The sequence below is a fragment of the Natator depressus genome, chromosome 21 (assembly GCF_965152275.1).
Source record: "Natator depressus isolate rNatDep1 chromosome 21, rNatDep2.hap1, whole genome shotgun sequence".
Lineage (NCBI taxonomy): Eukaryota > Metazoa > Chordata > Testudines > Cheloniidae > Natator > Natator depressus.
The window spans coordinates 17,144,825-17,162,684 of NC_134254.1; the positions used below are offsets into that span (position 1 = coordinate 17,144,825).

Sequence of the window (17,860 nt, forward strand, 5' to 3'; positions counted from 1 at the left end):
TAAGAAAAGTTTCAGAGTAACAGCCGTGTTAATCTGTATTCGCAAAAAGAAAAGGAGGACTTGTGGCACCTTAGAGACTAACCAATTTATTTGAGCATGAGCTTTCGTGAGCTACAGCATCCGATGAAGTGAGCTGTAGCTCACGAAAGCTCATGCTCAAATAAATTGGTTAACCTTAAGAAATTCTTTTGTGTAGGGGGGTGCTGTATCTTGGGAACCCCATTCTCAAGACCCCAGTTTGGCACAGTGGTTCTACCCTGCGGTCCCTTGAAGCACACCAAGTTACAAGGCAATGCTAGTAAGCATGCAGCTTTTAGAGCATTTGGAAGAATTGTCCTTTAAACAGGAAGGGCTCCTGACCGTGAGCAGTGGCGGAGCACTGGAGACCCTCCCCGGAACTTCGAAGGGCTCCGACTGCAGTGGCGGGCACGGAGCGGCAGAGAGATGAGCGATACAGGAAAGGGGGAAAGCGCTGGTAGCTGGTATGCGTTAGCTGAGAATGGCTGTGCCCCAGCACGGGGGGGTGCACAAGGGGCTTGGAGGTGACAAATGCTCCTGCACACTGCCTGGGGGCGGTGGGGAAACTTGACTACGTGTTTGCTTTAGTGGCCAGCCCCCAGGAGGGGTGGGTAGGGCTAGACCCATGGCGCTGCTGGGGTCTAGTCTCCGCTAAATTCCCTAATCCGTTAATTGTGCATTCATCCTGGCCCATGGGTTCGTGCCTGTCCCTGGTTTTCATCGGGGGGAATGTAGGGCGAGGCCCCCGCGGGCCCGGGCGGGCGAGAGAGGCAGCCCCAGCCTGGCAGTGGCCCAGGCTCTCCGGCAGTGCCGCGGGCAGGGGGCGGAGGGGCAGGCGGGGCTGGGTTTTGGTCTCCACGTGACTCCGCGAAGTTTCGCTGCGAGTTTGACAGAAGTTTGAATCGCGGGTTCGTCCAGCCGCCAGGGCGGAGCGCAGAAGGCAGCAGCGGCAGCCGCCGGCGGCGGCCCCGGAGCAGCGCCCCCCGGACAGCCCCCTCCGCGCCTGGGCTGCCCCCCAGCCCTGCTCCCCGCAGCCCACCGCCCGGCAAGGGTGCGCTCCGCCCGGCGGCGCACGCAGCGGCCAGCCCTGCCCGCAGCTGGACATGTCCGAGCCCACCGCCGCGGCCGGCCGCAAGGAGCCCGGGCAGCAGGTACCGCCCCCTCCCTCTCCCTCTCCTGCCCCCGCCCCTTCTCTGCGCTCCCCCGGCTCCTCCGGGCTTGGCTGACCGTAGCTCCCCGCCCTTGTCTCTCCCCTGCAGGGCCGGCGGCTCTTCGGGCTGCGCTGGGGCCGCCTGGAGGAGCCCCTGGGCTTCGTTAAGGTGCTGCAGTGGGTGAGTTTGCTACAGCGGCTCTTTCTATTTCGGTACCAGTGAGTGACGTTCCTGCACAGCAAGGCAGCGCCGCCTGGCTGGCTGCGGGGGGGCGGCTCTTTCTGGGGGCGAGTTCTTGGTGAGTGGGGTATGGGGTAGGGTTAGAGGAGGGAAGGAGCTCGGCATGCGGTGCCCCTCCCAGGCAGCCCCTCTGTGTGCAAGGAAGGCCTCCGTTTATGGGGAGGGGTATGGGAACTGGCCTTAGCCCTGCTCACGTTTCACTCGGGGGAGAGGGGGGGAAAGCTGGCTGCCGTGGTTTAACCTTTCCAGAGCTCTGATGTTGCACATACCAGGCCTCGGTGGGTCCCTGAGCTCGCTGAACTCTCCTCTTCCGCCTCCCGCGGGAGAGACAGGAGTCCTGCACTTATTTGGACCCCAGTACTTGGGGCTTGAGTGTGTGGGAAACCTTCCCCCCCTCAGAACAGATCTGTTGTAGAACAGCCTTCTGCCCCCTTCTGATCACCGAATCAGGTGGTAATAGCTGGAGTTGTCTGCTACTGCACTGTTGGAAGTGTGTTCCCAGGGCAAAGTTACCATTGTTTGATAGTTGGAGTCAGTCTCCACTCGGCCTGTCTGCATCATCCAAAGAGCTTTACGTGTACTGACTCTGCCTGTCTAGGGCAGGATGCTGGGAGCCAGGACTCCTTTAGGTTCTCTTCCTACTGACTCTCATGGGACCCTGGGCAAGTCATTTCACCCCCCTGAGCCTCAGCATACACCTCCATAAAACGAAGATACCCACCCCCCTTCTCAGCAGTGTTTCGCCAAGGCCACTGTGAATGAAACAGGCCATAGAAGAATGTAGCGTTGGTGTTCTGAATAACACCAATTATGATTTCTTATGTTTGCAAAGGTAACTTTAAAAGGCCTTCTGTCTGAATGAGGAACCGCAGCACTAGCTAGCATATCTCATGGCACATCAAGGGTGCTGCATTTGTTTCATGCCTCCATGTGGTGACGGAACTGTTCAGCATGTGTTCGTGGTGTGCAGGTCACACTCTGATCTGCCAGGATCCAGGGAGCCTGTACTTGGTGTATGGTGTGCCATGTATGCAGCATTCAGCTCCTCTGTAGCACTCTTCATCCAGAAATCATGTCACAAAGGTAGGGGAGCGTCATGGCCCCTGTTTTACAGCTGTGAAGCAGACAGGGGAGGTGATTTGCACAAGGTCACTGGCAGGGCTAGGAATAGACACACATTGCTTGTCCCGCCCCACATCCTCACCCACACAGCCTGAGAAGCTGGCTGTGACTCTGTTTACTTTGGGTGCACACCTCTAGGCTGACACCTTCCCAAAGTAGCTCTGGTTTTGGATCCCTCTGTTTTTGGGAGCCTAACTTGAGACACTGGGAGCCGGATTTTCAGAGGTGCTGAGTGTCTGCAGTCCTGACTAAAGTCAATGGGAGCTGCTGGTGCACAGCACCTCTGAAAATTCAACATATCCCAAGTCAAACACCCCAAAAGAGAGGCATCCAAAATCAGTGGACGGTCTCACAAACAGTCTTGCTTAGTCAGACCTGAGAGGTGCTGAGTACCCATTGGAATGGAAAGTGCTTCAGCATGCTGCAGGATCAGGCCCTCCAACCAATAGTAGCAAAAGGGTATAAATCCTGGGGAGGGAAAGAAATGATACAGGGCAGTTCGAAGGGACATAACTAGGGGGGACACTGAACAAAGAAACTTAAGCTGAATGCAGGAAAACCAGGGTAACAAAGGCAAAGATCCTCAAAGGTATTTACACTGTCAGTGGAAGTTAAGAGCCTAAATACCTTGGAGCATCTGGGTCAGAGTTCTTTATGGCATAGAGTCTCAAGTTAAATGGTGGGAGAAACATGCTGGACAAAGTACTTGGGAATATATAATACAGAACAGTCCCGTGCTGGCTGAGAATGGACGAGGTGACATAAGATGACCTCTGCCCCTGACTGCTGTGATTCTCTGCCTGTTCTGTTCAGGATTTGGTTACATAGATCAGTCCTTTATAGATGAAGTGGGAACCCCTCAGTCTATTCAGCCTACATTTTCATTCTCTCTCTTGTACACACGCAAACAGAGAGTTGTTTTTTCTTCCTGTCGCTTGTGGGAGCCAGAGTTCAGGGTGCATGAACTTAACCAGAGCTGAGTGTTTCTGCATGAGTTACCAGAAAACTATTCAGAAGCCACATTCATCCCCCCCTGCCAGTGGAAGAGAAAGAGAAATTCAACTCAGAACCAAGAACAGGAAATGTCATTTGAGACTCATAACCATTTCCTGCATGGATGAATTACACTCTCATTACAGGGGGGGAGGCAAAGAAAACAAGACATCAGTTTATTGGTCCTGTAATTGAAAACTGATTTTGGTTTAGAGGCATAAAGGCCCCTGAGCATCATCAGTCCCAGAAAGTGAATTAAAAGTTGCTTCAAAGGAAAAAGATCCTACCAGGGGCTCAGGCCCTCAGCTTCACAGTTCTGAGAGAGACATTCAGGTATTGGGCTGCATTTTGCAATGAGGCAGGAAGTTTGAGGTTTTTGTGAAAACACAGATTTTTCTTTTAATGAAGTCTCTGCTTCTGCCCAGGCCACCTGCCCAAATGTCTCCGCATCAGCTGTTCTGGAAACACCAGCTTCTTTGGGAGGTTTCTGAACTGCTGATTCCGGGCTTTAGGGGGACAGGTGGCCCTGCTGCAAAATTCTTCCAAAGATACCAAGGAGCCTGCTCACCCATCCACATGGGCAGGTAATCCCCACTGAGGCCAATGGGGCAGGGGCGGGGAAGAAGCGTGTGCAGCTCTAGGTCTCGTGGGACACCATCCAGGTCCCTTATCTGCCTGTGGCAGTTCCCTTCCACACACCCCCATCCATTGTGCACCTCCCTCTGCCAAGTGAGGGCGGAGAGCCTCACGGAGTGCACACAAGCTGGCCAGCTCACCAGGGGTTAGTGAGCGATGTGGGGAAGGGAGCCAGTAAGAAGAGATCTCTGGTATGGCGCCTGGCCAGCCTGTGTTGCTGGCACAGATGGGCAAGGATGGAACAGAGGAGCTCAGCAGGGAGGAGGAATCCCTGAGAGCGTGGGCTGTCTATCAGCTGCGCTGGATGGTTACTAGTGCTGTCAGCTGTTCGGTGGTGGGGATTAGGCCCCATGGAGCCCCGACAGGAAGCGCTGGGGTGACAGGTCTCTGGAATGGGGAAGCTTAATGAGCCAGCGACGTGCTCACTGCCTTGTGTGCTCAGGTGTCCTGGTGCCGTGCTGCAGTCAGTGGGGGCTGTCTGCCCGTGCGGCTCAGTGTATCCTTTGTGAGCAGAGCCCCGGGTGCCATGGTGTGCCCCAGGGGGAGGCATCGGCCCCATTGTCTCCAGCACTGGGACAGCTCTTGCTGTCTTTAAGCCATGATGCCTGTGTCAGTCTCTGCAGCTATTCCCTGCCCTTACCTACTGGTTTCTTAGCTGCTAGTAGTTGGAGGAGGGTGTGGTGCAAAGCAGACATGGATCCTGTGTAAATACCTCTGCCAACCTTGCATGTTGTCCGTTAGGGTATCTTCCTTTGCTGACCCCCCTCAGCCCCAGAACCTGCAAAAGGCCTTGTTAGAAAGGAGAGTTATGGGAGTCATCCTAGCAGTGCTGCTGTTCCCTTCCCTGGCTGGTGCAGATGGGAGGTGGTGGTGTCTGTTAGAGCAGGGTCAGTGAGTTAAGACACTGGGGTTCTATTCCCAGCACTGCTATTACCTGCCTTTGTGCCCCTGGGCAAGTCACTTCCCTGCTCTGGGCCTTATCTCTGCCTTCAGTAGGAATCAATGGGCCAGCTCCACAGTTGCTGTAAACTGGTGTAGCTCTGCTGAAGTCAGAGCACCAGTCTGGGGGCACATACCAGTGACGGGGAACGTGCATCCGGAGAGAGGTTGTAGTCTCTGATCGCACCTCTTTGTCCCAGCACATTGGTCCCAGCAAAAGTGTCTGGCTCTCTCTGAGGAAGGTATGTGCTTAGTTTGTTTGCAACATAGCAAGCAGAATCCCAACCAACCGAACTGGGAAGAGAGGCTGGCTCAGAGGATTGCTGGGATCTAGAGAACTTTCACTGCTAGGCTGCCAGCTTGGCCAGCCCCCGGTCAGGAGAGCAGTGAGTGAGAGCTCTGGCGATGACTCTCCACTGGTGGTCTCACTCCAGTTCCATATCACAAAACCTCTATCCCAGTTGGCACTGACTGGCCCCCTTACTCGGCCGTAGCCAAAATAGACTACGGAGACGGCTTCCGTCTCTCTCTGGGTCACAGTACTGCCTGGTTTTCTGTGAGGAAGAGATTGACTCCAGCTCCGCTTCTTCCTCCCCTTGCCCTGCTGCTCAGGGAAGTGCTCTAAGAGCGGTTGCTTGGGAGACAGGGGTGATCTGGAGCCCTGGGTTCTGTTTCTCCATGTTCTGCTTGTGTCGGCCTGTTCTGATTTCTTGTTACAAACGTTATCACTCAAGGAAAAGACCTTGCTGACTGGGTTTTCTGATGAGTCCTTGCACCAGGTGACAGGGATGTCATATGACCATGGCACTACGTTGCAACTGCTGAGGATGTTGCCTTGACTATGATGTGTGGATGCGCCACTGTTATATTGTGTTGCCTCAACTAAACTCAGGACTATTTACCTGTGATCACCGGGGCTGTCTTGTAAATTTCAGGAGGCGTGATGAGCCCAGAAGAGCTACCTGCTAGCGCCTGTTGCCTGTTGCTAGTTCACTGTCACCAGCTGGAGTCCCCCTGACTTCAAAACCTTTTGCTTTTCTCTTCCAGCTCTTTGCCATTTTTGCCTTCGGCTCCTGTGGCTCTTTCAGTGGGGAGACAGGGGCTACCGTAAAATGCAATGATGACCTGAAAGAGATGACCGCCATCTCTGTCCAGTTCGGATACCCTTTCAGGTAATGTGGGATCTTGCTGGACACTAACCCAGAGGATGCTTCCTCTCCAGACTTACATGCCACTGGAGATGGTAATTAATCCATCAGAATAGACAGACTGGCCTGACACCAATGCTTGACTCAATGGAGAGATGTCTGTGAAGGGACCAGAACCTATATCCTACCCCCAGCTTCCCAGATGAGTGCTCTTCCCAAACCAGTACACTCTGACTTGCTTTTACTACCGTTTTAAAAAATAGAAATACTTTTTGAGGCAATGTATAGTTAATCTGTGTAACTCACTGCTGTAGGATAGTGCTGCTAGAACAGGACTCTCACTGCAGGTTTTTCTTTCATTTTAATGGTACCTAAACAGAGTTGAAGGATGGCTGTTTAACTGCCCCTGTTGAAAAATGACTCCCATTTGGGCTCTCCTTGGGGTTTTGGAAACCCCTTCTGCAATGGGTGTGGGCAAAGGGAGGGGAGAGGGCAGGCTGGTATAGGTCTTAATTACCCAAAACTTACTGCAAATAGGAAGCCGTGAGGGAACGGATCCAAAGAAATGGCCTTTGGATGCCTGAAGAGTGGGGGCAAGTGGGCACAGATGGACACGCCTGATCCCACGGTGTGGCAGGGAAGTTGGTTCCTATGCCAGCTTAATTGCAAAGAGAACAAGGCATTTTTTAAATAAACAAGCGAGGAGAGCCAGCGAGAGGAGCTGCCAGCCTTCCCCTCCATGCTCTGCTGAAGCCCTTTCTATGCAAGGCTCCTATGGCCACTGAAGCCCCGTAACTCAGATCCTCAGTTGGTGTGAATCAGTTTATCTCCGTTGAAGTTAGTGGAGCTGTGTCCTTTGACATCAGCGTGTCTTAGCCCTGCTCTGAGGAGTAAATGGTGCCAGCAGCAGTTGCCTTGTCTCCCTAGGGCTCCCAGCCTTTCTGCCGCCGGTGGAGCTGAGCTGGGCTTAGCAATGTTCGAAAACTCCCTTTGTGTATAAAAGGGAGCTGCAGTCAGGCCACAAGATGGAAATAAAGTTATGTCCAATGGAGAAACCTCCCCCTCAGCCCAGTCCAGATCTCTTCTCGCCTCAGCAGAGCAGACCCCGCTCCTCAGGCCAGAGTCGGGCCAGGCTTTCTCACGCGAGCGCCTGCAGGTCATGTGTTTTGTTGGTTATATTTTTTCTCTCTCTCCTGTAACACGTTTTGTCCGGTAACGTAGACACCGACTCGCTGGAGATTTGCTCAAGAATGCAGTGTTCTGTATGGGCCCGTCTTCCCCGCCCTCTGCTGGGTGACTTAGGGACCTTGAAAGCAGGGATAACCAATGCTTGACTAGCTTTGACTGCATCCTATTTAAAGGTGTATCCTCTCTGAGCATCTCCTGGAGATGGAATACCCAAGGGAGAGCCAGTTCATTATGGACAGATCTGTTCTGACCCCTTTAGCTCTCCGTCCAAGAGAGCATTTCAAACACAGACCCCAAAGCATAGGGAGCCCTTTGCCCAAGACAAGCTAGGGAGGCTGTATGACTGAGGTGAAACCTTTTGGACATCTTCAGGCTGCATTATATGGGTGAATGCATGAATAGACCTGGTGTCAGTTCCCACAAGAGAGGAATTTGTGCCACTATTATCTGAGGCAAATAGCATAGCAAAGCTTCAAAGAATGACTAGGTTTTTGTATGAATAAGAGCAGCACCTTCAGTTGTAGCTCTGATAATACTGGAAGGGCTTTTAGTCCTCATGGTTCAGGGCATATGCTGATCACCAGCTGGGTCAGGAAGAAATTCATCTTCCCCCTGCCCTGCCCCCCAGTACGGCATTTAAAACCAGGTATTTTTCTTAAAGCATCTTGCACTGGTCACTATTAAGAGATGAGATGCTGGTCTAGATAGATAAACCATTGATCTGTTCAGTCAAGCAGTTTCTCTGCTCAATTCTCTGTAGGTTGGAGGGCTCAGAGATCCTTTTAATCAGCTAATGTGGGTGTATGGAGAAAACCATCATAATTCAGAGGTGACTACTTTAACTCCTTGTAGCTCACAGGTGTCAATGTCACAGCTGTGAATTCTGAGTGCTATGCTATGGGCTGGCTGCACGCCTGACTCTCTCTCTGGTGTCTCTGAATGAGCCCCTTCAGGAGTCAGGCCTCATGCTTTTACTTCCTGGGGGGTGGAATCACATGATTCTCTCACTCTTAGACTGGACCCTGTGCTTCAGCATCTTGTGTATCTACCGTACTTACCCTGACAGGTCCGAGTGGGTTCAGCACCAGTGGATCATCCCTTCGGGAACCTGTGAGCAGTGGTTTGTACAAATAACCAGAGAGCCTTCTTACACCAAAGCATTGTTCAGCCTTAACAGTAGGAGCCAGGCATAACATGAGAGAGGGATTAAACAAGAAACCGTCTGCACTCAGCTGCGATGGATCTGTTATACTCCCATCGTACTTTGCATCAGCACCTGCTGTGGGCTCATGTGTGGGCACACCCCCTAGGAAGCCTAGAAGGCCTGATTTCTTCAGTTCCCCCAAATGGGGTCTGTGTCTGTCTGCCCCTCCCTAACAAGGTGGAGAGAGACTTTTTAACTGTTTGGTTTCTGTTTCATTGGTTGGCTCCCAGTACTGGCAGAACAAGTCTTGTAACTTGGCTGGAGCCTGGAAATAGCAGCTTCACAGCGAATGGCTCAGGCATCCTCTTCTAATGACTGGCTGGTTGCTTATCTGTAGCCATTGTGTTGCCTTGCTACCTTTTCCTAGTCAGTCCTACTATTAAACTAAACCAATTCGTACAGAGACAACAACCCACCATAGCCAACAACCAGGTCACATACACATACATCCGTCACCCCCATTCCTGACCGCTGCTGAGGTCAGGAGGCAGGTTGCTGCAGACTTCAGCTCATGTTTCAGGTATAGGCCATTGCTGGAAGCAGGGTACTGGCATTGATGAGCCAATGGTCTGTTCCATTATGGCCAGCATTCGTTAATCCCTCAGCCACCCCAAGGCCAGAAAGGTTTGTCAAGCAGTAAGGAAGTCAAAGTGAGCACGGAATAGCCCCGTTTGTTACGGATCAGCAAAAAGGCCTCTTGGGTGAGCAGAAAAGAGGCCAGAATTAGACTGAAATCCAGCCTGTGAAGCTAAAATTATGAAAAGTGTGAACATGGCTATATCTATCCACACATCTCGGCCTGCCTGCCAACATTTGATAGCTATAAATAGAGGCACACCTCTGATCTCCACTGACTAGGAGCACTGCTAGGAGGCTCAGAGAGGGGAGAAATGGAGAACTGTGCTACTGAAATAACAGTGACTGTCCCAGCTCAATAGGGACAGTTGGCAAGAAGGCCTTGGGCATACCTCAGTTCCTCCTTAACAAGTGCTCTCACCATCAGAGCTCCTTTAGGGACCTCCAACATATGCAAGACTCCTGCCCAGTTCCCTACACAAGATGGAAGAGTATAGCTCTCATCCCAGTCTGCTAAGGGCGCGTCACCATCCCTGAGATGATGAACACAGGGAGAGTTTTAAGCATTTAGTGAACTTGTCCCCCATTTGATGGTCCCTGTTTGCTTGATACATTTCACCAAATGGAAAGCAGGCTGCTCTGTTTCACTGTGCAGGTCAGGTCCCCATCCTACATCCTGACGTACACGGGCCGAGCTCAGTGGAGCGTTTTCCATTTAGACCTGCTCTGACCTGGCCCTCACTTTCTGCTCAGTTTCCAGCTGTAGTTCTGGGGTACTAGCCTGGTGCTGTTGTATTCAGCTGCATGAGAGTACGGGGGAGAGTCAGGTCAAAGAGAAAATCCCTCTTTTCCTTTAAAGTCAATTCAGTGGGAGGGGTGATTGGGCCAGAAAGTTTTTCACCCCTCGGTGGCTGTGTCATATTCAGCGTCGGAAGGTGGTGACAGAAAGTTACCTGTTTTTGTATGGGGCTTGACTGCCACGGACAAAGGAGAGCTCACTGCCCCGGGCACGGTGCAGTCTTATCAGAGCATACAGAATTGGAATGCTGGTGCCATCTGATGGCTCTTAGCAGCCTCTGTGAAATGAGTGGGTGGGTGTCATACCAGAACTGAAGTGACAAGTCACAAAATCCTTTCTAAAAAAGAAAAGGAGGACTTGTGGCACCTTAGAGACTAACAAATTTATTTGAGCATAAGCTTTCGTGAGCTACAGCTCACTTCATCTGCATGCATCCGATGAAGTGAGCTGTAGCTCACGAAAGCTTATGCTCTAATAAATTAGTCCTCCTTTTCTTTTTGCGGATACAGACTAACACGGCTGCTACTCTAAAATCCTTTATGTTACTGTCATGAATCGGCCCCACTGCTGGCAGCCTTAGCAGAGAGGTGGTTGAATACCATGGTGATGGTCAATCTTATGGAAACCCAGATAGACAGAGTGGCCAAGGACTGACTGCTGTGGAATCTGAACTCACTCCTACAGTGTGTCTACACTAGCAAATCATCAAGGGGTAGTGCTGCTCCAGTGTAAGAGCAAGTGTAGATCGGACACCAGCATTTATACAGCCAGGGGCAGGGCTACTGGTGTAGATCAAGCCGTAGAGGGGATGAGGCCCGTTGGCAGGCTGCAGTGTAGGGACCATACCCTGCCACTGCCCGTACTGTCCTTGCTCTGTGGATAACTCCCGCCCATGACCACACAGCCCCAAGACCACACTGTCAACCTCCTGCAGAGGCAGGCCAAGCCAGCCGTCCATCTGTCCAGGAGGAGGAAGCAGGACAGTGCTCCTCGTTAGATGCATTTCCCTTCTCTGTGACTGTGGGGCCTTTTCCCAGGCCCTTGTCTGTTCATGCAGCCAGGCAGGGTTCCTATGGGTGCCATCCTCTAGCTCCTTGGACTCCTCTGGGCAGCAGCTGCTCTGCAGGGTTCTCTGCTCAGTGTCCCCCTCTGCATCACTGGTTTTATCCCATGACCTGCACCCCCCAATCCTGTTCTCTTGTCCCCCATACTCAGTCCACCATATCTGGATTCCATGGCCCCTCCCGTATCTGAGGGGGTGGGCCTTTCAAGGCTCCGCCCACCAATCCCAGCCTTCAGACAGGCTGGCGCCTCCCACCCAAGAGGGTGGATGTAGGTCTCACCCCGTTCTCTCTCCTGCACTGCGCCTTCCTCCCTGCTAAATGTATCTCTCTCCCCACCCCTTTCTCTGTGGGCAGGTTATCCAGGATTCCCTTTGAGATGCCTGTCTGCGAGGGCAATGCCACTAAAAGGACTTTGCATCTCATGGGGGACTTCTCGGCCCCCTCCGAGTTCTTCGTGACCCTGGGAGTCTTCTCCTTCCTCTACAGCATGGCAGCCCTGGTGATCTACCTGCGATTTCACTCCCTTTACACAGAGAACAAGAGGCTTCCCTTTGCGGTGAGATCCCTGCCTTAGGCCCCTGGGCTGGGGTTTGTTTGGTGGCTCTTACAGCTGTGGGGCTTGCGCTAAAGAACCTGTGGCACAGGGCTGGGAGTTAGGTCTCCTGGATCTGATTTCTGGCTCCGCCACTGACTCACTATGGGACCTTGGGCAAGTTACTTCCCATTTCTTGGGAGGGGAAGTCAGAGGAGGCAGAGCTGAGCATCTGAGGGCTTCCCCCACCATTGAGCCATCATTCTGTCCCTGCACCCCTTTTCAGGATGGGAGTTCTCTCCCTGTGGTGCTGTCACGCTGGCAACGTGAGGAGAGACAGAGCTGACCCATAGCAGGCACTGTCCCCCTAATCCCGGCCAGGGTCAGCAGCCAAGTGATTAAGCCTTCGACTCTGGGTGCTCAGTGTGAAGGCTGAAGGCTGTTTCAGAGCCAGGGCTCACAGATGAAGGCTGAAGGCCCCGCACTGGGATGTAGCAGGATGTCTGTTTGGTGCCTGGGGCTTCAGGTCAAGAAAGGGAGGCATTAGATGCAGGCAGCAAGGGCAGACTGAAGCTGGGCAGTGCAAGCCAGGTGGTCCTAAACCCCTTTGCTTATCAAAGAACAGGGGAGTCGCATACATTGGGGTGAGGGGTTGGAACACTAGTGGGACCCTCCAGGGAATTTAGGGGCCTTTCTGGAGCATTGGGCCTAGATCTTTTGGAGTCTGCCTTAGTCCACCAGCCGGTGGGGCTGGGGCGGGGCTGGGGGGCTGGTCCCTGGCAGGTGGTGGTGGGAGGTGGTATAGGCCAGGTGGGCTGGAGGTCCTGGAGCTAGACGAGCATTCCCATCTCCATGCCTGGGGCTGGGGAGAGTGAGAGGAGCCCTGCTGTGCACCACAAGGGAGCCAGCATGACGTTTCCTTCCCGCCCCCCAGGATTTCTGCGTGAGCGTCTCCTTCACCTTCTTCTGGTTGGTGGCGGCTGCAGCCTGGGGCAAAGGCCTGTCAGACGTGAAGGGGGCCACACGGCCATCCAGTCTCATCGCCGCCATGTCCGTGTGCCATCTCAAACAGGCCGTGTGCAACGCTGGGGCCACGCCGGCCATGGGGCTGGCCAACATCTCCGTGGTAAGAGCCCACGGCCAAGCCAGCGCCACAGCTGCGCACAAGCAAAGGGGGCAGGGGACCCATTCGGCCAGATTTACACCTGGCGTGAATGCGCCATGTTCTGTTGAAATGAACGGCCCATTTACACCAGCTCAGGATCTGGCCCACAAGCTGCAATGTCTGTGACCACAAAACTGGAGTAGAGCGCTGGTGGAGACGCCTCTTGGGCTGTGCCATGCCCTGGATGGAGGTAGGGGGGTTATCAGCACTGGGGTTTCATCCAGGGACCATGAGCTGCTAGCACCCGGCTTTGTTAGCCGGAGATGGACCGGGCCCATCGACCTCTGTAGACGGACTGTCTGCGCCTGGGGGAGATGGCCATGTGGTTTACAGTAGTTTAACCAGTGCGCCAAGGGCAGTCAGGGCGCCAGGAACTGCTCAGACACCCTGGTGGAAATGGCGCACTGGGTGCCGTCTCTCTACTAAGTGCATTGCCCCGAGAGGCAGTCACTGGCAGTGGATGTGTGCGCTCTGAGTGACTTAGCTACTTCTTCAGCACCAGAACGGGGTGCAGGCAGCAGTTGAGGGGGTTTTGCCAAGTCCGCTTGGCCTCTAGGCCTGGGGAGCTAAGGGCGGTTCTCCGTTGCCTGTAGCAGTTGGCAGCCTTATATCCTTTGAGCCCCCAGCTACCGGGGGGGCCATGCAGCAGAGCGCCGAGCCGTCCTGATTCCACCCGGGAGCGGGGTGTGCACGGCTGGACGCACGCACGCGCCCGAGGCTGGCAGGTCTTGCTGCGAGTTCGCTGATGGTAATTGTGCCCTTTGCTCTCTCTGACTCTCCCCTAGCTCTTTGGCTTCATCAATTTTATCCTGTGGGCTGGAAACTGCTGGTTTGTGTTTAAAGAGACCTCGTGGCACGTGCAGGCCACTAACAAGGAGAACTCTGCTGAACAGGGAGCCATCGACAAGCAATAAAGACCCTCTCTGCCCCCTCAAGACCTCCTCCCACCCTGGACAGCCGGTACCTTGTCACATACACACCTTCGTCCCAGTGCTGTGGGACCATGGCCTGTGCAAGCTCCATCGTCGTGTTGGCATCCCTCCTGAGCATTCTGGGATGCCCACCTTTGAGTGACTGGCAGGCGGGAGTCCTGGCTCGGTCCCAGGTATACGTAGCTTGTTGCAGACTCCAAGGGGCTATTACACAACTCGTGGTTCTGGTGGCAGGGTTTATTATTTTTGTTAATATGTGTAATTTATTTGTTTCTGCGTTCCTGGCCCCCCAGCCTGCGGCTGTGTGGAATTGCTCTTCACAGCTGCTGTGATGAGCCTAAACCAATCAGGAGTTTAGATGCCACAGGAGGGGGTGCGGAGCCACTTGCGGGTGAGAGTGGATGCACTGGGGAGACCTAAGACTGGGGCACTGCAGGACCACAGAACACCCACTACTGCCCAAGCATGGAAAGGCAGAGGCTGTGTCATACCTATCCCCTACTTGACTAGGAACAAGGGAGACAGACAAGAGGCCAAAAGGGAAGGTGGAGAATATGCTGTTTCTTGCTCCTGGGAGGAGAAGGCTGGTATATTTCTCCTCTTCCCTTCTGCCTGCAGCATTGTGTGTCTCCTGGAGGAAGCTGATGGTGGGTTTTCAGCTGTTCTTGAACTCCAGTTTGGCTCAGAGGGAGACCATGCATTAGGCCAGATAATCTAGTGTAGCAGCAGCTTGATAGAGGGGGTGTGATCCTGCCCTTGCCAGACAGTGCTGTAGGAGGGCTTTCCCATCTCGGATCTCACACGGGGCAGCACGGGGGGTAGGAGGTTCCTTACTCAGATCTCCAACTTGATCCACTTCCCAAGGCAGCCCTTTTAGCAGCTCTTGGTGCTTGTCCCTTCCCTGTCCTACAGCTGAGGAGCAGCCCCAGATTCCTCTGAAACCTCCTTATAAAACTTCTGAGTGTGCGTGAGTGTCCGCTCCAATGGCTCCCTATGGGGCAGCAGCAGGTGACTGACCCTCTCTGGTGCCCTGAGCCAGAGAGCTTTGCTTGGCTTCTAGGAGCCTTTTCTCGTAGCTGGAGGATCCACTGGCCTAGTTCATGACCCTAGACCCCAGGCGGAAGGACCCAGAGCTGTGCTGTGCTGACATGGGCACAAGCAGAAGGGAAGCTTTGTCCAAACCGAGTGTTTAGATCATGATCAGTGTCCATGTCTGCAGTAGGAATACCGTCCCCTTACCCCACTGGCACTATGCTAGCCGCTCCTACTAGTCCTGTCCCTGGAGCCCAGCAACACTGATTGGTCACGCAACCCCTGAGCAGTCCTGTCATCCCACCGGCCGCTGGGGCACGAGGCAGCTGGCCCCAAGCCTGTTGGCATTGTAACAGCTGACCCCACAAGGGGCTCTGTGCTCCCGGAGCCGCTGGACAGAATGGTAGCTTAGCATCCCAGGTCCCAAAGACAGCCCTACTTTGTTCACAGAGAAGGGGCTTGTTCAGCAGCTGCTTTAGTGCGCTGAACTCTGTAAACCCCTCTGAGCTTCAGGGCATTGCTCTGCTATGAAGGGGTTGCTGCCTTCCCTAGAAACAGGCGAGAGCTTTGGTTCAAGGGCCTGGGGAATCCAGGCTCCACGCTGACTCTTCGGGTCTTACTCTCTCCCTTTCCTCTCCCTGCCCTCCACGATGGGGGTGCCTCCTTTCTGCTAAAGGAGAGACGGATATTAATGGTGCTTTGTTAGCTGGGGACCGTCTGTTCAGCAAAGACCCAATTGCTGCATATTTTGTACATTTCCCCTCCACCTCTCGCCCCTCCACGGCAGCCAGGCTCTGGCCAGTTGTAGGGAGCCCTGTGGTGTCTCTGCCCCAGAACCACAGGGGACTGAGTCCCACAGGGCTGTGATGCCCATTTCCCTGCAGCACAGCCCCAGTGCCACATGCTGTGGTCCTCTTACGGTGGCCCTGGGACGCCCTGCAGGACAAAAGAATCGACCAATCTGTTGCTGGAGGGCTTCCCCCTCCCCACCCAGGCTTCCAGTCCAGCCGGCTCTGGCCCGACTTCTCCAGTCCTTGAGTTCCTAGAGGTATAAACCCTCATGTTTCTGGGCATAAGCCACCACTAGCTGCCAAGGGTCAGGAAGAAACTTCCCTTGTGGCCAGGCTATTCCATAATTGTCCAGTATGGGTTTTCTTGCACCTTCCTCTTAAGCAGCTGATGCTGGAGACCAGATCCCAGACTAGGCGGGCCACTGGTCTGATGTGGAACGGCAATTCCTACGCTCCCATGGTGGCTTTGAGGGTACCAGGACAACCAACCCACCGAATTGCCACCGCTGCATTTGGTTCCTTCTGCTTTGCCTGCGTCCCTGTTTGCTAATCTGGGGGGATAGTCAAAGCCGATCCCCAGCTGCCAGGCTCCGTTACAGTCAGGAAGTGACGCTGCTTTACGCTAGGTGAGGGTCTGGCCTCTTTGTGGATAAGCCACCGCAGGGACCTGTGCTGCTCAGATCTTCCAAGAGTCCAGCGGCCAACTGAGCTGGCGCCCATCCCTGCCACAGCGGGAGGGTGGAATGGCCGGGTCTTTATTTCGCTTATCCGTGATTAGTAATAATGGCTCCAGAACCTGCGGGGAAGGAGAGGGCACTTCTCTGCATTTTGTAACCTCCGCCCTCATGGGGAAGCGGGGGCTGGGAACCGTTTCTACTGTGGGGCGTGCTGTGTTCTGCCTGTATTTATTTATTTGAAAGGGGAGAGAGAAAATAATACCTTTCTTTTAGCTTTGGTGCTAAGGTGGCACCTGCCCCTTTGCCCAGCACTAGGAGCAGCTCCTATGGCAGCCTGCAGCCCTCCCTCATGAATACCCCCCCCAGCTCAGGCGGTAGGCTCCAGGCCAGGGACTTCTCCTCATTGGGCCCTGCCCCGTGACAGAGATCCTAGAGGAGGGGGCTCCTGGGGCTAGGCAGAGGGGGAGGGACCAACCTTAGCTGGTGCTGACTTTGTGTTTTCCTGGAGAATCTCTTGGCTGTGGGTGGAGGCAGGCCTGGTGCCAGCAAAGGGCCCTGAATGTGTGTGACTCTGCAGGGAGCGGGGTTATGGGGGCAGGGGGGAGGCAATTGCTTTTTAGCCCTTTTGGCCACTGTTAAAGCAACTGATTGCAGCAGGAGTTGAGACGGGGGCAGTGGCCCAATCCCGCGCTCTGCTGTGTGCGCTTGGCACTGCCTGGCTGCTTCGGCCTCCCCAGCCCTGGATTACATTGCATGGTTTTCTGGTGCTTGTTGTTATGACTGAATAAAAAGTGCTGCGAGGGTTTGTTACCACAAGGTGCTGCTCGGGGCCGGTTTCCTTTGCATTCCCCACCCTTCTCCAACAGTCACTCTCTACCCTGCTTCCTCCCGGTCCACGGGGCTCCTACAGCTGTCACACCTGCAACCTGTGGTGGGCCTCCTCCTCAAGGGGCTAGTCTAGCTAGATAACATCCTACTGTTACTGCCAGCAGATGCTCCCCTCGCTGGAGAGGTGCAGGCCTGTACTGTTGGATCTGAGAGTCCTGGATGATAGCCTGTGGCCCCCGTGTCTCCCAGAGTGGGCTGGAGCGCAGTGGCCATACGTGTGATGGGCCCTGCACTACTCCAGGGAAGGGGTGGGTATGCTGCCTGGCTGGCTGCCTCCCCTGCCCCAAGGGAACAAGCCTGCACTCACCTCCAGGGCAGGTGATTAGGTGACCTAAGACAGCTTTGCTATTTGTTGCAGCAGTGTCATCTCTGACCAGCGTCTCCCCGCTGACTCCACCACCTGAGCCATTGCCCACAGCGTCCAGGCAGGGAGGGCATATCATATGCAGCCACAGCCACCCCATGCCAGAGTCGCACCGTCCCCACTGACCTGGCCTGGGCATACACTGCCATCTCACCCACCACAACAGGCCCCACGGATCAAAGGGGGAGAGCCCTTGCTTTGATTATGTCTGACCGATCATGTTAGCAGAGCCATACAACTAGGAACTCCCCAGAAAGGGAAAATCGCCATCTGTTAAGGGCAGAGCAAATCCCACTTGGCAGATAGGCTGGGGTCATATTGGCCCCAACAAGCTGCTGTACCATTCTTTGCCTACAGGCAAGTGCCAATCGGGCAGGGTAAAATGCTTCCCTGCCTTTGAA

The 17,860-nt window shown here is 54.2% G+C and overlaps 1 protein-coding gene across 1 annotated transcript; it reads left to right on the forward strand.

Moving 5' to 3' along the window:
- The first annotated feature begins 1,121 nt into the window (after nucleotides 1-1,121).
- SYPL2 (synaptophysin like 2) lies at nucleotides 1,122-16,972 on the forward strand. The gene is made up of 6 exons (XM_074935825.1): nucleotides 1,122-1,169; nucleotides 1,278-1,349; nucleotides 6,147-6,271; nucleotides 11,433-11,634; nucleotides 12,545-12,736; nucleotides 13,561-16,972. The coding sequence occupies exons 1-6, from the start codon at nucleotides 1,122-1,124 to the stop codon at nucleotides 13,687-13,689; spliced, it is 768 nt and encodes a 255-aa protein (XP_074791926.1). The 3' UTR covers nucleotides 13,690-16,972.
- The last annotated feature ends 888 nt before the right edge of the window (nucleotides 16,973-17,860 follow it).

Coding starts and splice junctions, on each gene's coding strand:
- SYPL2 (XM_074935825.1), top strand. CDS start 1,122: ATGTCCGAGCCCACCGCCGCGGCCGGCCGCAAGGAGCCCGGGCAGCAG. Junction 1,170..1,277: donor GCAAGGAGCCCGGGCAGCAG/GTACCGCCCCCT, acceptor TCTCCCCTGCAG/GGCCGGCGGCTCTTCGGGCT. Junction 11,635..12,544: donor ACAAGAGGCTTCCCTTTGCG/GTGAGATCCCTG, acceptor CCCGCCCCCCAG/GATTTCTGCGTGAGCGTCTC.